The following is a 23,310-nucleotide window of genomic DNA, read 5'->3' as shown; positions in this document are numbered from 1 at the left end:
GCAAGATGGCCACCAGCGGCGGCAGGACGTCAGGATGCTGTAGCCCCTTACTCTGCCGCGTTTCGTGCAAAGCACTTAGTCATAGGGTGCAGGCTTACAGCACCAGACGTCTATTCAGCTCTATTTATAGGCAAAAATGGAGTGCACGCCTATCGCGGCCGCCATTTTGCCAGCGATCCAGCGCATGCGCAGTGCACCGACGCCATTTTATCGTGGACCAAAATGTAGTATTAGGTCCCAAAGAGTGTGCGTGTGCACGGCAGCACCATTTTGTTGGTTGTCAACACATACCACACAGCGCTTTGTTTACCAGGGCACAAGGAACAGTAAAAAAACAAAATCCAAATGCCTAAAAGTTTATGATAGCTCTCATCATTTCTGCAAAGATATGTATGGGGCTATGAGGTAATATTAATACGATCCCTTATCATAAATAGTCGCCCTGGGATTTTGCAAAACACTGCGTTAAGCAGTATAGTCCGCCACAATATCATATGTATGCATAACAGTTCTACATTGCAGTTGGAGCTACATGATCCTGATGAAGACATCAAATATGGATGTCAGATGAGGTATATGTACTGGTAAACTGGTGTAAAATTATACATAGAAAAGTGTGTAATCATTAAATATAAAATCACATGGGCAGTCATACAATAAATAATAAACGTACATAAAATCACATAAACATGGGTAATTATCATAAATATATCATAAATAATAAAATTCTGAAAATGTAATATACTAATGAACACGTGTTAAAATTATACATGTGTATATTGAATGGATTAACATTCATTAACCATTTCCATTCCGGGCACTTTTACCCCCTTCCTGCCAAGGCCATTTTTCAGCTTTCAGCGCTCTCACACTTTGAATGACAATTGCGCTGTCAAACAACATTGTACCCAAACTAAAATTTTATCGTTTTCTTCACACAACTAGAGCTTTCTTTTGGTGGTATTTACTCACCGCTGGGGTTTTTAATTAAAAGACTGAAAATTTAGGAAAAAAAACACGTTTTTCTTTGTTTCTGTTATAAAAGTTTGCAAATAAATAATTGTTCTTCATAAATTTAGGCCAAGATGTATTCTACTACATGTCTTTGGTGAAAATAACCCAAATTAGGATGTATTTTTTAGTTTGTAGGAAAGTTATATAGTTCACAAACTATGGGATATATCTGAATATTGATCAATCCTGAAGTACTGACAGCCAATCTAATTTCTTGAGGTCCAAGAATGTCAGAAAAGTACAGTTATCCCCCAAATGACCCCTTTTTGCAAAGTAGACAGTCCGACGTACTTCATAAGAGGCATGGTGAGTTTTTTGAAGTTGGATTTTTTTGTCATAATTTTTCGTAAAATTAAAAAATGTAAAAAAATATTTTCACTATTTTTTTTTTTACATACTGTCACCAGTGCAGTACAGCGTCATCATATAACTGGCATGGCAATGATCAGGGACACTGACTGGGTTTTTTTTTTATTATTGTTCATTTTTTATTACATTTTTTTCTTTTTTTAAAGATTTTTTTCATATTTCACTATGACCAAAGTAGTATCATGTTACCATAGTAACATTGTACTACTTTGGGGAAGTGATCAGTATTTTTTTTTTTACACAATTTGCTTATAGCAAAGAATTACTTTGCCATAAGCAAGCATTTACCTGAATGACATCGATTCATTCAGGGATTTTTTTTTTTTGTGCTTAGCTGTGATTTGGCCACGGCTAATCACATGACACAACTGGGCTGTGATTGGCCCAGCTTGTGCATGTGATCGCTGTGACCATTCACAGCTAGACACTAGTATACAATGGATGGCATGAATGAAGCCATCCATTGTATACAACTGTCATGTGACCTGTTGTGATTGGTCACAGCAGGTCACATGGTACCGGTAACGGGGCCGGCACTCATATCTCGGACATCAGCCGTGTCCGAGGTACACGGCAGGTGACAGATCGCTCCGCTGCGCGGCTCTGCAGGCGCACAAACTGCGCATGCCCAGGAGGAACGCTGAAGGATTTTGCCAGCCACCAAACGGCCATTGGCCAGGCGGCTAATGGTTAACTCATATCAATAAGAAATTAATATATGTAGAATACTTCATGGTAGAATTATATATATAAAAAAATCCATGCTGTATAAATAGATAATATATACTGTATATAAGACCATACATATAAAAATCTGTATATAAATATAGATATAGAAAATAATATATTAAAACATAAAATCATCTAAAAATATTGTATAGAAATCTATTAAAAATTGCGATGACAAAGAACTAATGGTGCGCTTTTATAATTATAAAGTAATATAAAAGTCCCTGAGAAATTAAATAAAATTCAGTATGTATAAAATTCAAAAAGCTATTTAGCTGTTGTCAATAAAGCAGTTTATGTCAAAATCCACATTAAGCCCCTTAGGATGTAAAGAGCCAAGCTCGAAAATCCATTTAGATTCTAATTGTGAAACAGCACGTTTTTTAAGTCCCCTCCAATGTGTTTTTATAATGCCAATGCCCATAAAAGTGAGCGAAGTAGGATCTCTGTTATGGCAAGTCCTATAGCGTAGGGACAGGGAGTGTTCTTTAAACCCTTTTTTAATGTTATTGACATGCTCCCTTAATCTGTCCCTAAGTCTTCTCGTAGTGCGTCCAACGTATTGCAACTTGCAAGGTTATTGTAATAAGTAGACCACATGTCTACTATTGCATGTAATAAAATCATCAATCCTATATGTGCTTCCTTTTGCAGTGGAATTGAAACAATCTACTTTTTTAGTAAATTTACTACATCTGCAAATAACACACTTACGACAAGGAAAGAATCCTTTCATTTCTGAAAAGAACGTGGTGTTTGTAGGGGGATTGATTATATTAGGGGCTATTCGATTTCTCAATGGCATGGCTCTTCTAAAACTAATCTCTGGTGTTTCAGGTAAAATGTGGTTCAAAATAGGGTCTGATTTTAAAATTTTCCAATTATTATTTATAATTTTAGTTTTTAGTTTTTAGAAAAATTGATGACGAACGGACAAACTTTTTGTCCTTTTTGTTTCACGTTATCATTAACCATTTGTTCCCTACTAGTGTTACCTATTTCATCCAATATTTGATTTAACATGGGTTCAATATATCCTTTTTCAATAAATGTATCTTTTATGATAGATTCTTGAGCATAATAAGTATCGGTATTAGTGCAATTTCTCCTAATTCGCGTAAATTGTCCCTTGGGGATATTTTTTAACCAAACCAGATGGTGGCAACTATCCAACGGTATGTAACTGTTACGATCAGTTTGTTTAAAAAAAGATTCAGTTACTACTCTGCCTCCTTGATTAAGTAAGGTTAGGTCTAGGAAGTTGATACTGTGTTTACTATAGGTAAATTTAATGTTTAATGTGTTGTTGTTGTTCAAAGTACTGAAAAATGTATTAATGCTTGTTCGTCACCATTCCATACCAAGAGGATATCATATATATATCTTTTGTAAAAAGAGAGTTCAGGCCACTCTCTCGCATAAATGGTATCCTCCTCCCACCTGGCCATAAAAAGGTTGGCCAAGCTAGGGGCAAATTTAGCCCCCATGGCAACATTAATTAATTAATATAGGACATACATTATGTTATTTCCAAAAACAAAAACTGCTGATATACCAGTGTGTCAACTAAATGCACTCCTATAGTGCACGATGTTGGTTCACAGTAAAGTTGCAGCCCCCGCACTATATTAGGCTTCTTTCCCAGCAGCCTTGTATCAATGTGTTGGTGGATTTACTGCATATACATTCAGTATATGCGGATGGGATGAGGTTTGAACTGCATCCAATCCACATGACATGTGAAATAACATTGCTTCCTATGGTGCCTGTTCACATATGTCCATGCAGATAGAGTTCAGACTGAAAAAGAGTCATATTCAATTTCTGAGCAGTGCGGTTCGATTCAGGTGCAGATTACAGGTTATTGACTTCTATGGGAACCGTTTCTAAACTGCACATGTCATCAGTTGTGAACAGGATAAAATCCTGGCCTGAATGTGATCTAAACCTGTCCGGAACCTAATTTAAACCTGACATGAACCGCTGAACAACTACAGTATTGTGTCAATTAGCTATGAAACCTGAGCTTCAATCTGCACCACACATGGATGAATTTGTGTGATAGAAGGACAGCTCACATTTTTTTAAGGGAAACACAAATTAGTAATGTGCTCTCGGTAATGTGCTGTGTACATTTCTACAGCTTAGTGCTATATACACAGTAATCATTGCTATACTGTATAAATCACTATATTGTGTGCTGTATATTTGTTATTGATACTTTGCAGTGAATTGCTGTTTGTGTGGCTAGGGAGAGTGGAGTGTAGGTCCACCTGTATTCACTGAAAATTAAACGTGTGTGTGTGTTCGTTCTGTTGCTGTGTTCCTGCTATTTCCCCTTTTTTAAAACTTGTTAGCATTTTGTTAATATTAGGTAGCTTTAGTTTTCTGTTTTTGCCAAGCAGCACCAGCAGCATGAATCTGTTGATGTCACCGCAACAGCTGCCCTTTGTTTTCAGTGGAGCACAGCATATCATTGAGATGCTGTTTCGTTGTTTTGTATACCCAAGCACCACATCATACAGGGCACCATGGCTTATAGTGCACCCAAGCAGCACTCACCCTCCCTATCACTAAACAGCACTTCCATTCACTGAAAATAACATTCTTGAATAAGCCCAGCATTATGTTTGGAAGACAAGCAAAGAGAGGCAGGGGTTCCTGTGCAGCTATGAGATGAACAGCCTCCATAGGCCAATGTGTCCATAGGCCAATGTGGTGGTCATGGACATAATACATCAACTACAGGCAGGACATGTTTGCCCTTTTTTTTTTTAGGTGATGGGTATGCTATACAGACACAGCACACATAGGAGGTGGTGGAGTGACTAACCAAGCCAATTCTAACTTGTCACAGTTACTCCTGCCATTGCCCCGCCAACTATCATGGAGGAGTCAGCCGAATGAATTGAGCATAGCATCGGCCACTTTCTGCCAAGGATGTGCATCAATGAATCGGCTCTGGACACCCCAAGCTACGCCCTTGCCAGCATCTAAATGCCAGTTTTGCCAAATTGTTGACTTTGCACCTCATGCCTATCCAGCTGGTTAATTCTGCTCCCTTTCAAGAATTTGTAGAATGAGCTGTACAGCAGTGGCAGGTTCCCAGTATCCATTTTTTCACCTGTAAGGCCATCCATGTCGCTAGAGCACACAGTCAGTAGCAAGGTCCACAGAAACGTGGTCCAGCAAGTATGAACAAGGACACTATGTATCAACCACAGCTCACTCTGTGACTCAGCTTGCAACCAGAAAGTATGGAGTTTGTTGTCCCACATCCTTACAGTTTTTGGTGATGATACCACAGCTGACCTCTTCCTCTTATTCCTCTTCATTGCCCTCCTCAGCTAAATCATCCTCTGAACCACCAGTCCTGGAGACTATGCAATGACTCAACTTAAAACAGGCAACACAATGATGCAGCTGGTTTGCCTCTTTCAGCTGTGCAAGGGGCAGCTGATGGGTTGTTTCCTTCATAGCAACTTGAGCCAGGAATGCAGATGTGCAACAATGAAACCAACCTGCTTCTGTCCTCTGGCTGGAAAAGTTGGCATATGTGCTTCCTGGATAAGTATCCTTGGTTAGAAGCTCTTCTGAAGCAGTCCAGAAGAGTTTGTAACCATTTTCAGTAGTCCTAGCCAGCCAGTGTTCTGCTGAGTGAAATTCAGAAATTGCATCTGCCCACAAACAGCCTGAGTTGTGACATGCCCATTAGGTGGAACTCAGCTTTGACCATGCTGTAACGACTGCAGAGTGAATGCAAGAGAGGGCTAGCAACAAGTGTCTGTGCAAGTATGGCACAAGGTGAGACTCAGAGGAGCTGGTATTCCTTTTCTCCATGCCACTGGCTGCTGATACAGGGTGCATGCACTGTATTGTCACTATTTGAGATGGCAACTGAATGGTACGCCGTGGCAATGCATGCATCAATGTATTCGTTATGTTTCTGAATCTGTTGGAGCATACACTGTATGGCATCATGGACAAGGTACATGAGGCAAAGCAAAGGGAGGAAGAAAAAGACTCTTTCATCTCAGGGCTTGCTCTATGCAAACACCATTCATGTGAGCCTACAGTGGGCAGGGGAGGAAAAGGAACTGGAGTATGGTTGCTTTGGGGGCACTGATGTTTAAAGAAAACATGAGGCAGTTTTCCAGGGGTAAGTTTCATGTCTTCCAAACCCCAGGGGTAGTACGTAGCTGAGGGGCAGGAAGCTCAGGGCAATGTTGTCCTCGGTCACCTCAAAAACCTAGGTTCTTCCACCTCCACTATTTTGCCGTGCCTAGACTTCCTCATGCTCCAGAGCCTACAAGAGGACCCCAGGATTTGTAGCATCAAGGAGTGGGACAATTACTGGTTGGTAACCCTCTTTGATCCACCCCACACAGGAAATGTCACAGAGCTAATCCTGCCCTCACAGAGGAAGAGACATCTGCAGGGCGTGCTACAAAGGAACCTGTGTAATGCATTAACCTGCAGGATGGCATGTTAACATCCATTGGACAGGTTGTCACTGAGTCTCCACTCAGTGAAAAGAGAAGTGGTGAAGAAGGGGAGTACCTGAGCAGTGCCTTTTAAAAAATGCTTCAGCCCTCAGGGCTGTTTGCTATAAGCAGCTGTTGGCAGCATTGGCATAACATGGTGGCTAATTATGTGGGGATAAGACAGATGCATAGAGTCCCCAAATCAAAAATTTCCTGGACTATTGGGTCGCAAGGATAGACCACTGGCCAAAACTTGCTAAGTATGCAATTGAGCTGCTGGGCTACCCTGCAGCCAGTGTGGCCCCTGAACATACATCATTCCTGGATCCACAGCAGCTGCCTAGGCCCTGATGCGATAAATTTGAGGGGATCTTGACACCCTTTTTTTTTTTTTTGCTGCATCTCAAGCTCCTTTTTTAACCATTGCAAGCCTCTCTCAGATGCTGCCAACAATAAAATGTTCAGTCCCTGTGAGTACTCCCAGCTAGCATGAGCACATCCTTCTACCCGCCGCTGTTAACATCTCATGCCACTGCTATAGGGCTGCTACCATTAACTTATAAAACTTAGAGCCATAAATACTGTTATTTGCAGCAGCATATTTTTTTAACTTTCAGTCTTTCTTATTGGTTTAACAAGTACAAAGTTAAAAGACAGATCATTTAGTGAGAGCAGAAAGCAATACAATAATAATGAGTACAATGGTGCGGGACAGAGGCCCTGGCTCTCATTCAGGGAAACAAAGGAGATACCAATGGCAAATAATCTTAGGCAGGAAGACCAAATAAACTGTACATTATCATGTCAGGGACCCTCAGTGTGAGGAGTAATACTCGATGGGGTCTAGCTTTGGTCACAACTAAAGAGCCCAGCCTCTGAAATTCTGGTCTGTCAAATGTGCTTTGAAACACATGAAGATAGTTCTTCAAACCCCAGGGATAATAAAATGTAATTTTGGATTTACAAATGGAGTCTGACTGCTCTTTCCAGGCCAATATACATATTTGCCAGCGCACTATGGATTTTCAAATAACATCCAAAGGTTTTATTCAAAGCGATGAAACCACAGTGGAAGAGTACACTACAGAGCAGTAGTAATTGTATAAGCACATTATTTATAGTAAAATAAATGCATAAATGCTACTGATAATGAAAATTCATCTATGCATGCAATTTATAAGATGCAAATAGCATTCTTAATAAGCTTCCTAATAATTAATTTCTTATATTAACCATGTGTCCCTAATACAGACTTTGTCGCTCCAAGAACTTCAGGAAGACTTTGATGGAGCTCCTTCCACTGACTCCAACAACAACAGCACAGTGAATGGAACAAACAACACTATCAATTACATCGCATCTAACACCCTAACTGTGGGTTCTCAAATCACAGCTCATATTTCAAATGGCGTGTCAGCCCCAGTTAAAACAGAAGATCCTATCATAACGGCTCCTCCAATTGTCAACTTTCATACAATCATTATTGACATGAGTGCTGTGTGTTTTGTTGACCTAATGGGGATTAAAGCATTAGGAAAGGTATTGCAATTACTATTTTTTATTCTTGTAATCTGTTGTATGTTCTTGTCTCAAATTGTTCTTAAAGGAAAACATTGTTCATAAATAGTATAATTGTTAACAATGTACAATTATTAGAAAAACTGAGAACCACATTAAGAGAGTTTGTTTTTTTAGATGCATATCTGTATATGCGATCAGCTCAATTTAAACTGGAACTTCACTCAAAAAGTTAAGTCCTCCTGGTTTGCTCCCTCATCTAAGACTGTAACTGAGTTTCAGATTTTTTTTTTTGAGGGGGGCTGCGAGTAGCAATTTTTAAAAATACCAGCTCCCATTTTTGCAATCCTTGCCTAGGCGATAGGAGATGTCCCTTTCCCCACAGCCTCCATTCATAGAACTGCAGGACCATTCATAGAGAAAAGCGCAAGCTTGCACTTTTGTGCGTGGGGAACCGGTTGTGGTTCCTCAGGAAGCCACAGACGGCTCCCTTATTCAAGTTGGTGGTGCTGAGGACCCACAGCTGTAAGATGAACCATCTGCAGGAAGACCGTGCTGGACTCCAGGCACTGTTAAGTATCTGATTTTTTTTAAGGTCAGCAGCTACAGTATTTGAAGCTGCTGACTTAAAAAAAAAATAGAAAAACATAACTTTCCTCTTCCAGTAATCTTACCAACAAGTGTTACTGTTTTAGTTTGGAAACCTTGTTTGGAAATTTGTACAGTATGTACTTGGCACCGGCCATGCTCACTATAACTGTAGGTTCACACCTAAGCATTTTCTGCAGCATTTTGCAGAAATGCAATACAGTCCATTTAACATAATTTCCTATGGGACAGGTTCACATCGCCATGTTTTCACCCGGTGTGTTTTTTGGAAAGGGTCAGGGACTTTTTTAACACAAAACAGTGCATTTTTTGGTTCTCTAGATTTCATTGGGAACGCTGCAGAAAAGCATGTATTGCATTTTTGCTGCGTTCTTGCATGATGCATTTTTTAATGCACTTTGTGTTTAAAATCTGCCTAGTCACAAGTAAAAAAAATTTTAAAAAATCCCCACAAAACGCATCAAAAACACTTTAAAAATGCATCAAAAATGCAGGTGCACAAACGCAACTCAAGATGCAATGCAGAAACACATCAACCTGCATAGGTGTGAACCTAGGGTAACAGCATTCAGTACTTACTGCTACTGCACATTGTGATTTACTGCCTCTTCTAGAACAGGTTTATGCACCTGATTTTAGTTCCGCTTATGATGGTACCTTGGTGCATCAATCATGTGTGGACAGCCAAATTATATCCCACAATGTTTACTATGTGCCAGCAATGTGCATGGATATAGCGTACATGCATCATATCTGACCTGACTGATAATGAGTGGTTTATTAATAGGTAACTGCAGTTATTTTAGCAGTACTTAAAGCAGTATAAACTCCAAATCAAAAATGTATTATATTTCAGCTTAGAAAAAACATAGAAAGAACATTGGACTTTTAAAATGCTAAAAATCTTAGGAATGGACACAGTATACTAATATATGCATATATTTATTGGAGCTTAAATATTATAAATAGTCACAATACTAAAATATGCTTCACAGCCACAGTAAGTATGTGTATTTATTTATTCTCAAATACAGAGGCAAGTGTTAAAGATTTCAAAATATTTTTAGGATAGGTAGGGTGAATTCCTCTGTAAAGACTAGGTCCACATTCTATACTGTACCATGTTTCATGTTACACCCATTTTTAGGGTGTAACATGAAGTAAAGTTCTTTACACAATCCTCACAACCAATGCTGCACCCCCACCTACCCCTATCTCTTACCTAGATTGGGAGGTGCATCTCCCAAAGAGAATCCTGTGATTGTTATTTTAACTTTAGCTTGGCTTTGTGTGGTTCTACACTCACAGCCATGTCATCCAGGTCTGGGGTCAATTCCTACAAGTCCCATCTCCCACTGTGATACATGGGATATGGGCAGACCATGGGGATTCCCCCACTATGCTGTAGTTCAGCCAGGTCTTTACCTTCTTAAGGACATGAGCCTGAGGAGATCCTGTGCATTGGACCCACAAAACACTGATCACAGGTGCAATGTTCTGCGGGCTTCAAAGCAGATGATTAATAAAGGCACATTACTAGTGTTTGCAAAAGCAGTACAAAAGGTGGACTAAGCCTTTGAAAGAAAGGTGTTATGAGCAGTGGAGGAACTACCAGGGTTGCAATGGTTGCACTTGCGACCGGGTCCCGAGGCTGTGGCTCTCCAGCGGAGTAGCTGGCAGCAGTACTCGGAACTGAGAGTGTTTCTCTCACACTGCCCAGAGCCAGCACTGACAGCCCCCCCCCCCTCATGGATGGGAGAGTACAGAGAGAGCTGGATCTGCTCCTCTTCCTCCTTCCACCCCTCTCTTCCTGTGAGTGGGAAGTCTGAAGCCCAGCAGCCGATGCCTGAGCCTCCATCCCAAGGTGAGTGAGCTCTGATCTGTGACTGAAGTCTCCCCTTTTCCTCCCTTCTCTCTCCTGCCTCCCAGTGAGTACAGTAATGTAATGGGTGCCCTGTGGACTCTGCTGTAAGGGGGCTTTGGTGAAGAAACACCCCCTTACATCACAGTTCACCTTTACATCAGAGTCCACAGCGTTCCCCCTTACATCAAAGCCCCCCCCTTAAATAAGGGTTCCCTTAGCATCCCTTACATTAGAGTTCCTCTTTACATTAGAGTCCACAGAGCTCCCCATTACAGTGTAAGTGAAAATCCTGCAGATGTACGGGGGAATTCTGTGGACTCAGATGTAAGGGAGGCTCTGTGGACTCTGATATAAGGCAGGCTCTGCGGACTCTGAGGTAGGGGGAAGGGGGGGTCTGCAGACTCTGATGTAATTTTCTCTGATATACAAAAAAAAGTTAGAAATGGGGAAAAAAGATGTCAATTACACATGACCCACTTGTAGAGTTCCTGGTGTAAGTGGAATGAGAAATAGTGTTGGATCCTAAGTCTAAAAGGATTAATAGGTATCTCCCCACTCTTAAAGATTTAACACTATTTATGTTTAACTGCTCCAGCTGCCAAGATATTTTATTTGTCCCTAAAATTCACATATACTGTACATTAATACATTTTTCCATGAGCATGCATTTAATGTTGTCTGTGGTGACATGGAACACTGTGGTCCTGACTGGCCACAGGGCGCACTGAGCATATGCCCGGTGGGTCATGACTGCCAGATTGCATGTCCTAACAAGAGTTAACTAGGAGGGGTGGCAGTGGCGGCATATAGAGGAACCGATCCATCCATTTATCCATTTCCCTCCTGCCACTGCCAAATGCTGCTTCTCCTCCTCTTCCTCCTGCAGGCATTCAGCAGCTGCAAGAGAGAAATGGACAGATTGGTTCCTCTATATTCCTCCCCTCCTATCCATCTTCTTTATGCTGCCCCTGAGCCTCTGTCCTCTCTCCTGGTCCTCCTGTGCTCTCTCCAGGCCCCTGTGTGCCCCCCCCCCGCAGAGTTGACAGGTTCCCTCCCACTGGGGATCTGTCACAATGGAGATTGGAGAAGAGGCCGGTAAACGTCATTTGTCGGCCCCTTCCTTTTGCCTGCATGGACAGTCAGTGATCAGTACCAGTCACTGACTTTGTCCATTCATACCTGAGGCATAGTAAACTGTGTTTACTATACTTCAGTTTATGAATGAATAGGAAGTGCTGCACAGAGCTATTCCTGTCCATTCAATCTGTGCTGCTGAGGCTGAAGAGATAGATATTGAGGGCTGTCTCCTTTCTCTGTCTCAAAGGTGAGATGTCAGGGGTCTGTTTAGACCCTTGATATCATATCAAAGCCCCCCAATGGAGCTCCTAAAAAATTGTACAATAAAAAAAAAAATAAAGTTGTAAAAAATAAAATGGTAAGAAAACCTAATTTAAAAAAAAAAAAAAAAAAAAAAAAAAACTACTGACACCAGTGGCGGAACTATTAAGGTTGTAAAGGTCGCACTTGTGACCGGGCCCTGGCATTCCGCCACTGGGATCCAAGGCTCAGTCTAAAATGCCTATTTTTTGTCCCAGTCCAGTCCTGCTTAGGGGCACTTTATTATTTTGTTCTTCATTAAATGTTTTTGTTTCCTTTTCCTATTATCCTATGTAAACATTCAATAATCATATTATACTTCACCATTACATCTGAATGTTTTAACCCTTTTATTCTAATGTTTTTTTTCTCTGACACTAGTTATGTTCCAGTTATCAGAGGATTGGAGTGAACTTCTACTTAGCTGATGTACAAGGTAATTAAATCCCAATGAACACCTAATTGATAGATAGTTCAGTGCTACCTGGAAAGATCCAACTTTTGTATGGATTTCCCAGGGGAACAAATTGATGTAAATGTGTAATTATTGATAGACCAGATTCTGCCCAGATTCAATTCGCCATGGATTCAGTGAATCCTGTTCAAAATTCGGCAAACCTGGATTAGAGGCAAATCCCATTGTGGTCTATGGGGTGAATTTTGCTGTTAAACTCTGACCCACAAAACTCCCCCAAAAAATAATGAAAACCTCAAAATACCACCCCTAAAACAAAGAGCACATTTTCTTTAAAGGAAACCTTGCAGAAAGGAAGAAAAAAAGCATTTTAACGTAAAACAAAGGCATAGAAGCATACAACAAAAATCAAGATTCCATCATTAAATAAATGAGATCTCCCTTTGTTCCATGTAAGCCTACCTACCACAGTTCAAAGACCATTCAGTGCTTTTTGGTTTTTAAAAAAACGTTTTCCTGGGTGAATGTGCAAAAAGTCACCAGGATCTTAAATCTCAAACCTGCAGGTTTTGCCTGGATCTCATGGTAGAAGTGAACCCTAACCGTATCCCTACTCACTACACATGATGGGGAGGCAGTATTGTTGGTAACCTTTTGAAGGTTACATTTAATAACACAGGAGTGATTGGAATTTCTACTTGAACTGTAAGTTGATGCATTAAAATGCCTGAGCAGTAAAACAGGCAAGCATGAATGGGCTGAAGACATGATTGCATGGTTTTACATGCAAGCTCATGTTGTAAAAAAAAAGTCAGTTCTCCTTTTTATAATTATTTATGGTAGTTGTTCCTGGTGCATTCATGCATGTTATGTAAATGTGTATAATTATCCTTAATCAACCTATAAATAAGCATTTGTTGCTATGTTTGCTAATGTACAACATTGGCAATCTTATTAATAAAATATGCATTTCACAGGACTGCAGTTTTTCACACAGGTATTCTGTTTCAGCTCAAGTATATGACGACATTGAACAAGGAGGAGTTTTTGTTGAGGGAGGTCTCAATCGTGATCATATATTTCTCACTGTACATGATGCTGTTTTATATGCATTGGCCAACTATATTGGAACAAGGCATGAAGCCTATATAAAGGAGGTAGGGTTTTGATGTTGATTTTCATGCTTCAAATAATTTGAATTATTGATTCTAATAAAAATTGTTTACATTAAAAAGGATTGTTGTGCTGGTAAAGCTGGGCTTGGCAATTTGGGACTATCCACACTATACGCACATATTGCAATACCTAGGAACGTTTGAATGGCAAATTCTGAGGTTGTGGGAAGCAAATTGTGTCATGATATGCCAAATAGTGGGTGTGGACAAATTGTGCTAAAATATAATGCTGAGCACCCAAAGAAACATTTTGCAGCCAAAACTCTTTACCATTATTGGGGTACAATTCCAAGAATAGAATAGGTGTTACCAAGAACGTCAGGGTCTTGCGCAAGCAAGATAACTTGCATGATACCATGAATTGCGCAAAGCTGCTCAGGCCAAATTAAAATGTAGGTGTATTGTAGTATAATTTTGTAGACACAAAGAAACCAATTGCAGCCAAAACCTTCCATAACAATGGCATCCCAAGAATGGTAAATGTGTAAATGTCTTGGTGTTGAGCAACAAATATTTGTTGCCTTAATACCATGTTTGCATAAAACTGTTTAGGCCAATGAACTCACAGTACAGCCAATAAACTCCCAGTGTAATTCGCTTATGTAAAACGTGGTGTCTGCTGTGTCTTAATAAAAGTTCATTGCTGTCCAAGGTTTCAATCCCACTGTAAGACAAAAGCAGAGCATGTCAACTACTCCAGATGCCAGTAACCAAACAAAAAGTCCAACATCTGAACACCCCAAACCAAGAATGATGTTTAATTTATTTTTAATACGCAAAGTAAACTCACCCATCCATCCACATCTCCATGCTTTATTTTGCTGAGAAATCACTTTGAAAAAGACTCTTGCATTTCTTGTTGTGGCCATCTCGAGTGGATGATTCATGTATCATTTACTTCCTAGAATCCAGCTTCCCTTACCTCAGGCATGCATGCAGGAGGGTGTACTTAGCGTAGAAAACCCCTCCTCCCCTCCTGAAGTCTCCTGGGATGATGTATGCCATCATTTGCCTAGGCCTGAGAACCAAGAAGTAACTGAAGGAATGTAAAAAAGAGTTAAACCACTTGCCCTCCAGAGGATTTACCCCCCTTACTAGCTAGGCCATTTTTAGCGATAGGGCACTTTAACTGACAATTGCACGGTCCTGCAACACTACCCAAATTAAATTTATGTCCTTTGTTCCCACAAATAGAGCTTTCTTTCAGTGATATTTGATCGCCTGTGTTTTTTATTTTTTGCGCTATAAACAAAAAAAGACCGACAATTTTGAAAAAAAAAAAAACTAAATGTTTGACTTTTTGCAATAAAATATATCCAGTAAAAAAAGTTTAAAAACACCAAATTTCATCATAAATGTAGGCCAAAATGTATTCTGCTACATGTTTTTGCTAAAAAATAAATTTCCAACACATGAAATGAATTGGTTTACATGAAAGTTATAGCGTCTACAAATGGCGGTGTATATATACTGGAATTTAATTTGTTTTTATTATACTAGTAATGGCGGTGATCAGCGACTTATAGTGGGACTACGGCGGGCATTCTGACACTGGGGGAACTGATTAACTTATATTGACATCCCCAGTGACTCTAATAAAGTAATCAGTGTTAATAAAAAGCACTGACACTGAGCAGGAAGGGGTTAACATCTGGAGTGATCAAAGTGTTAACTGTGTGCTGTTTTACTAACTGTGTGCTGTGTGTTTTACTAGGAAAACATGCTGCTTTGTATTGCTCTGCTGTGCAGAACAATACAAAGCAGCCTGTTTGTGCTGACGGGAGAGATCTGTGTTGTTTACACACAGACCTCTGCCCTTTCACTGTTTATCGGTGATCGTCAAGTGCCTGTATCTACCATGGGCTTGTTTTTGTTGTTTTAGGGTAAACAGCATGGGTAGGGTCTAGGGATATATGAGATGCCCACCTTGACTTAAAGCAATAACTCTGAGGATAACTTTTTACTTTTTGTACAAAAATGATGGACCCTGGACTCTCTACTGCCTCCAGAATGGCTTTAGTCTCTTGACAGATCAGAAACACAGATTCAGTAAGGAGCAATTGGTCCCCTCTCTATATGAACCTCTTCAAACCCCAGATAGAAACTGCCCATCCAGCTGGCTGTCTTTGAAGGGTATCCCAGGGCAAGAGATTCTAGAACAGATTTGTAGCACTGTCCCATCGAGATCTAGTTGAATATAACACCTAGTAGCCCTGGGGATGTAGAGATACTCACACTGTCCTTGTATCCTGTAGCTTTGGGTAGACTGCTTTACTGCTGGGCTGTTCTTTTGCTGCTGTCAGGACCAGAGCTGTGGAACGGACAGGCAGGCCTAATGGCAGGGTCACGCACCGACTGACGACAACCACCACCCACAGACCGGAGTCCCTCAGGGCGCGGAGTCTAAGTCCCAGGCTGCCCTTCACCAGAGCCCGATGGTGGGAATGGACTTGAAGCAGCCAGGGACCAGGTCGCGGCCCCCGAGACACCTGAGCTGCGGTAATGGCCGCCGCCAATGGCGTATAGCTGGTTGGAACCAGAAGACAATAGCGTAGTCAGGCAGGCTGGGTCGATAACAACAGGACAGACAGTACAGAACGGTAGACAAAAATAACAGGTCACAAGCCGGGTTCAGCAACGGGAGGTCAGATAAAGGGATAACGCAGAGAATAGTCTAGTCAAAAGCTGAGTCAGTTTCCAGGAGAGCCACGGGAGTATAAACAGAGCTTGTTGAAACACGAACATACAAGACACGAATGCAAAGGGCACGTGCGTACAACAGGCTTATATGTGATCAACCACACCCCTCTGGGGGATGGACCGCAGAGGCCAGAAGGCATAAAAGACTCCCGCCATGCTCTGCAGAAATCCAAGATGGATGCCAGCACATGGAGCAACATAACCTCTGGGAAAAGGTAGGACCTTGACAGTACCTCCTCCTTAAAGGACCCTCCCCCTCCGCGGCTCAACAAAAGGCTTCTGAGGAAAGCGGGCATAAAAAGCACGGAGGAGGGCAGGAGCATGAACATCTGCGGAAGGAACCCAGGAACGCTCCTCGGGACCATAACCGCGCCAATAAACCAGGAACTGCACCCGACCGCGCACCAATCTAGAGTCCAGGATCCGGCTCACCTCATACTCCTCATGACCGTCAACCCGGATGGGACGGGGCCGAGGCAGAGATGTAGTGAAGCGATTGCAGACCAGAGGCTTCAACAGGGATACATGGAGGACATTGGAGATCCGCATCCCAGGAGGAAGGGCAAGGGCATAGGCAACCGGATTCACCTTGCGGAGGGTGCGAAAAGGGCCAACAAAACGGGGGACCAGTTTGGGTGTGGACACCCAAAGATTGAGGTAGAGAGTAGACAACCACACCCGATCTCCGACCTGGTATGAAGGAGCGGGCAGCCATCTGCGATCAGCCTGAAACTTCTGCCACTGTGCCGAGTCCCTCAAGGACCTCTGGATCTGCCCCCATGAAGAACGCAGGGCAGCAAGATGGTTCTCCACAGCCGGAATGTCCTGTGGTGAGAACCTCTCAGGTAATACCGCAGGTTGGAACCCATAGTTGGCCATGAAGGGAGACATCCCGGAGGAGGAGTTGAAAGCTGAGTTCCTGGCAAACTCCGCCCATGGCAGGAGATCGGCCCAATCGTCTTGATGGTCCGAGACATAGCAGCGAAGGAATTGTTCAAGGACCTGGTTGGAACGCTCCGCAGCCCCATTGGACTGCGAGTGGTAGGCCGAAGAGAAGGAGAGCCTGATACCCAACTGGGAGCAGAAGGCGCGCCAGAACCTGGACACAAACTGACTCCCACGGTCTGAGACAATTACCCTGGGCAACTCATGCAGGCAAAAAATCTCCCTGGAAAAAAACGTGGCCAATTCTTGCGCTGTTGGTAATCTCTTGAGCGGAACACAATGGCACATTTTGGAAAAACGATTGATGACCATGAGACCCCGTATGACCCCGAGACACAGGGAGGTCTACAATAAAATCCATGCCCAGGTGTGACCAAGGACGCTCCCCACTGGGAATGGGTTGCAGAAGACCCAATGGGAGATGCCGTGGAGATTTATTCTGGGCACAGACCGAACATGCTGCTACATAAGAGGCAATGTCGGCACGGAGAGTTGGCCACCAGAATGAATGAGAAACGACCCAGGACAACTGGTTCCTCCCCAGATGCCCGGCAGTCTTGGAGTTATGGTAGGTATGCAGCAGGCGGGTGCGCAATCCCTCAGGTACGAAACATCTACCATCCGGTCTCTCGGGAGGAGCATCAGTTTGAGCTGCCAAAATCTGCTCCCCAAGGGGAGAAGTCAGACTGGTGCGAATGGCAGCAAGGATCTGATCCGGAGGTATGACCGAGGTTGGCTCCGAGTCCTCCCTGGACAACTCAGAGTATTTCCGCGACAATGCATCAGCCCTGACATTCTTGGAACCAGGCAAATAGGAAACCACATAGTTGAAACGCGACAAGAACAAGGCCCATCTGGCCTGACGGGGCATCAATCTCTTGGCCTCCGAAAGATACGTCAGGTTCTTGTGATCGGTAAGAATGAGGACCGGAACCGCGGAGCCCTCGAGCAGGTGCCTCCATTCCTTGAGAGCCAGAATGATGGCCAACAACTCCCTATCTCCAATCTGGTAGTTGCATTCTGCAGAGAAAAGCTTCCTGGAGTAGAACCCACAGGGAAGTAGGGGTCCATCGGGCGACCGACTCTGAGAAAGGAGAGCGCCTACTCCCGTCTCGGATGCATCAACCTTCAAGGAAGATAGGCAACTCAGGATTGGGATGAGACAGAATCGGAGCTGAAGTGAAGGCAGATTTCAGAGCCTTGAAAGCTACAATGGCCTGGGATGGCCACTCGTGAGGATTACTGCCCTTCTTGGTTAGGTCTGAGAGAGGCTTTGCCAGCGTTGAGAAGTTCCAGATGAACTTTCGATAACAGCTGGCAAAACCCAAAAAGTGCTGAATGGGCCGAAGACCATTGGGGCGAGGCCACTGCAGAACCGCCGCAACCTTCTGAGGGTCCATGGAAAATCCCTCCGCAGAAATGATGTAGCCCAAAAAGGGAACTTGGGATCGGTGGAATTCACATTTCTCGAGCTTACAAAAAAGTGCGTTCTCACGTAACCGTTGCAGCCCCCGCTTGACATCCTGGATATGGGACTCCATGGAGCAGAGTAAACCAGGATGTCATCCAAGTAAACCACCACGCACTGCTGCAACAAGTCACGAAGGACATCATTTATGAACTCCTGAAAGACCATGGGCGCGTTACACAACCCGAAGGGCATCACCAGGTATTCATAGTGACCGGTTCTGGTGTTAAACGCAGTCTTCCACTCGTCCCCCTGCTTGATCCGTACGAGGTTGTACGCCGCCCTAAGGTCGAGTTTGTTAAAGACCGTTGCTCCCTTGAGGCGGTCGAACAACTCGGTAATCAATGGAATTGGGTTGGCATTCTTAATGGTGATTCGATTGAGACCCCTATAATCGATGCAAGGCCTCAATTCACCACCCTTCTTCTTTGCGAAGAAAAAGCCCGCTCCTGCTGGGGAAGTAGACTTGCGAATGTGCACCCGGGAAAGCGAATCCGCAACGTACTCCTCCATGGCCTTATTCTCCGCAATCGAGAGGGGATACACTCTGCCACACGGAGGAGTAGCACCGGTTTGCAAGGATATGGCGCAGTCGTAAGGTCGATGGGGAGGTAAGACACCAGCGCGCACCTTGTCAAATACGTCCAGGTACTCCCCATAGTCGGTGGGCAACGCAGAGTCCGAGGAGGCACACAACACCTTAACCAGCCCACAGATGCACCTGGCCCCACACTGTGGAGACCACGAGAGAATCTTGGCCGTTCGCCAATTAAAGGTCGGATTGTGCCTCTGGAGCCAGGGATACCCCAAAACCACTGAATAGTGCGGGGAAGAAATTACCTGAAACCAGGCCAACTCCCTGTGAACCGCCCCAATAGCTACTTCAACCAGCAGAGTCTCGTGGGTAATCTGTAGCGGTTGCAGGGGTCTGCCATCTATCGCCTCAAGAACCAATGGGGTAACTCAAGCATGCAGGGGAATGGAGTGCTGGGCGGCAAACGAGCTGTCCATAATCAACCCGCCGGCCCCAGAATCTACCAACGCCTGGGTCATCCCCAAGCCCTCCGCCCAAGAGAGGACAACGGTGATCAGTGGTTTATCCTTGTGGAACACCGGGGACGAGGAGACTCCACCCAAGATCTGTCCCTGACAGGATCTCAGGTGCGAGCGTTTCCCGGACAGACCGGACAGGACTGCCGAAAGTGCCCACCAAGGCCACAGTACAGACAGCAACCCTCCCGACGCCGAGCGGCCCGCTCTCCCTCGGAAAGGCGAGCAAACCCCAGCTGCATGGGCTCACCACCAGACAAGCCATCCCCAGGAGGCGTGGGAGGAGAGGGAGGAACGGGTGGGACAGAAAACGCAGGCGTCACTCGGTTGGGAGGCCTCCGCAGGCGTTCCTTGAGTGAAGGCCTCTCCCTGAGCCTGGTGTCAATCAGGATTAGGAAGGAAATGAGTGCTTCCAGCTCCACAGGCAATTCCTTGGCTGCAATCTTGTCCTTCAATGCATCTGAAAGACCATGAGAAAAAGCAGCCATTAAAGCCTCATTTTTCCAACCCACCTCTGCCGCCAGGGTACGAAACTCTATGACGTACTCGGCAACGGTCCGTGACCCCTGATGCATGGACATGAGCAGCTTGGCCTCCAAGGCGGAGCGATGAATACCCTACGGAAGGCGTCGACAAAACCGGAAAACTCGTGAATCACCGGGCCATTCCTCTCCCATAAGGGATTCACCAAGGCCTTGTCTGAGAGCAGCGAGATTAGGAAACCCACCTTTGACCTTTCAGTCGGAAAAGCGTAGGGTATTAACTCAAAGTAAATACCCACCTGGTTGAGGAACCCACGACACAGACTCGGCTCATCCCCAAAGCGCTGAGGAAGAGAGGCTGAACCAGTCATACCTCTGGGCACCGCGGGTGCCGCAACAGCCGCGGCGGTAGGCGCAACAGCCGGAGCAGCAGCGGAAGTGACCACCGGAGTGACAACCGGCCTAATAGCACCAGGCGTAAAGGGGAGCGGTGCGTGCAAGCAGAGTCTGCAATGCCTGAGCAAACTGATCCAACAGCATATCCTGTTGATCAAGTCTGGCGACTAACATGGGAAGCGATGGCGTACCTGCACCGTCAGGATTCATGGCATTCGTGTAGTGTCAGGACCGGAGCTGTGGAACGGACAGGCAGGCCTAATGGCAGGGTCACGCACCGACTGACGACAACCACCACCCACAGACCGGAGTCCCTCAGGGCATGGAGTCTAAGTCCCAGGCTGCCCTTCACCAGAGCCCCTGATGGTGGGGATGGACTTAACGCAGCCAGGGACCTGGTCGCGGCCCCTGAGACACCCCAGCTGCGGTAATGGCCGCCGCCAATGGCGTATAGCTGGTAGGAACCAGAAGACAATAGCGTAGTCGGGCAGGCCGGGCCGATAACAACGGGACAGACAGTACAGAACGGTAGACAAGAATAACAGGTCACAAGCCAGGTTCAGCAACGGGAGGTCAGATAAAGGGATAACGCAGAGAATAGTCTAGTCAAAAGCCGAGTCAGTTTCCAGGAGAGCCACGAGAGTATAAACAGAGCTTGTTGCAACACGAACATACAAGACACGAATGCAAAGGGCACGTGCGGACAACAGGCTTATATGTGATCAACCACACCCCTCTGGGGGAAGGACCGCAAAGGCCTGCAGGCATAAAAGACTCCCACCATGCTCTGCAGAAATCCAAGATGGGTGCCAGCACATGGAGCAGCATAACCTCTGGGAAAAGGTAGGACCTTGACAGCTGCTTTTTGCTGCTGGGCTAGTTTATTTCCAAGCTTGCAAGCTGTCCTTCCTCAGTGAACTGTAGGGCAGTGGAGCTCCCTCTGTCAACTTCCTTCTCCCATCCTTCCGACCTCCAGCCTGGAGACAGAACTCCCTTTCTCCGTGTTCCCCTCCCAGGCTACACAGCAGTACACCACCTGACTAGGCTCTCTCATATTTATGGGCTGATTAGGCCACCTGCCAGGCCTCCTGCCTGGGGATTGGCAATATTTCCATAAATATGCAGATCAGCACCTTCTGGCCCTCACCCACTAGCTTCCAGAAACTTCTCCAAGCTTCCAAAACCAGGGGGAGGTACCAGAGGCCCGACCTGTATAGCCCTCCAGCCTGACCTAAAGTAATCTCACTGACTGACACCTAACAAGCCTCTAACTACACTTACAAACTATGTAAACCAGAGGGCACCACAATCATATGATCCCAGAATGGTCTCAGGAAAAAAAAAACATTTTCAACACCTTTACCAGCACACCTTACAACTGCAGCAGTCAAGTTCAAAATTATCAGAAAAACTGACTCAAGATTTACATCTCTAAAGGGAAGAAACACATAAAAGACTTTGAGGTTGTTAATGCTTGCTACATTTTTTTAACAGTACTATATGCACAGTAGATTTACATACTACACAGAATTAACTGTGTAGACTACTATGGCTTTATGCTCATAACTTGGTTACAATAATGATAGACTAAATTTTAAGGATCTCTTCATTGCTGTTTCAGCATGGTATGGGAATTAATTCCAACATTAGACTTACATGTACTTAGAAGTTTAGAAAATTGCATCAAGGGACAACTTTATTCAGGGCTGAGACAAGGGTGGGCAGAAGAAGCATGTGCCCCAGACACCGTGTTGAGGGGGGTGTGCTGGCAATGTGGCTGCTCATTCTGCTCCTCACTAATCAGGAATGACTGCAGTGTTACTCCTGTCAGAAGGAGCAGCGGTCATAGCTGCTGGAGAGAGGATTCAGCTTTCTCCTACTCCAGCCTGCAGAGGGTGACAGAGAGCTGGCACTGGGACTGAGAACTCACCTCAGTCTCCGCGCAGGTCTGATGAGGAGTGAGGGCACAGTGCCCTTCTTCCTCTTTCCCCTTGTCATAGGATATATCATATAACCGAACAATGAAAAAAAGGAGGTGCCTTCAAGCTCCGAGCAGGCACAATATTATTCTGAGCCAACCTTTGCTAATGTCTGTGGTCATTCACTCGTGCCAAAATTCATGGTAACAAACTACCATGAGCTTTGGTGCAGCACAGTTTTTAAAAGGGTCATTTATTTCTTTTGTACATTTTTTTGGGCATAGTATTGAAATTGGACTGCCTTAAATGTGCTGCGCAAAAAGAAGTGCACTCCCTCCAACCTTCATAGGTGTGAATAGAGCCTTAGGGCTAGCTTACACTTGCAGTGGCATTCTGGAAAGCAATTCACATAGGGCTGTTTTTCAGAGGGAGTTTGACAGTCAGTGAGGAGGTTTTATGTTTTGACCCCCTAAAATCCCACCCCACTGCACCAAAACTGCATGCATTGCATGTAGTTGCAGGGCAGTTGCAGCTCAGCTCCATTCACTTGCATTGGTTACATTCAGCAGTTGGTACTGCCTGTCAAAAATGTTTTGCATCGCATGTGTTTGCCCCTTATGGCTGCCTTTGTAGCTCGGTGGTAGGGGAGGTGAAAACATAGATCAACTGGCTGTTTTTATCACCTCCCCCATCCACAAATGAACAAAGATATGCAGCTACTCAGCACTGTACACATGGTGTAGTTACATAGGTAATCTGTTTGTAAAACCACACAAGTCTGTGCAATTCAAAAAAA

At 44.2% G+C, this 23,310-nt stretch overlaps 1 protein-coding gene across 1 annotated transcript in view; it reads left to right on the top strand.

Annotated features, from left to right (window-relative positions):
• SLC26A9 (solute carrier family 26 member 9) overlaps positions 1-23,310 on the top strand; it is a 216,762-nt gene that overhangs the window by 170,108 nt on the left and 23,344 nt on the right. The window contains exons 16-18 of the mRNA XM_089677378.1: positions 7,848-8,135; positions 12,346-12,400; positions 13,391-13,536. Of these exons, the coding sequence (XP_089533504.1) occupies positions 7,848-8,135; positions 12,346-12,400; positions 13,391-13,536 (489 nt within the window). The remainder of the gene's footprint in view (positions 1-7,847; positions 8,136-12,345; positions 12,401-13,390; positions 13,537-23,310) is intronic.

This window comes from Staurois parvus, unplaced genomic scaffold (assembly GCF_062004578.1).
Source record: "Staurois parvus isolate SC_StPar_1 unplaced genomic scaffold, SC_StPar_1.0 ptg000185l, whole genome shotgun sequence".
NCBI classification, from domain to species: Eukaryota; Metazoa; Chordata; class Amphibia; order Anura; family Ranidae; genus Staurois; species Staurois parvus.
Note: the sequence above shows the minus strand (reverse complement) of the source record. Positions and strands in the feature narration are given on the sequence as shown.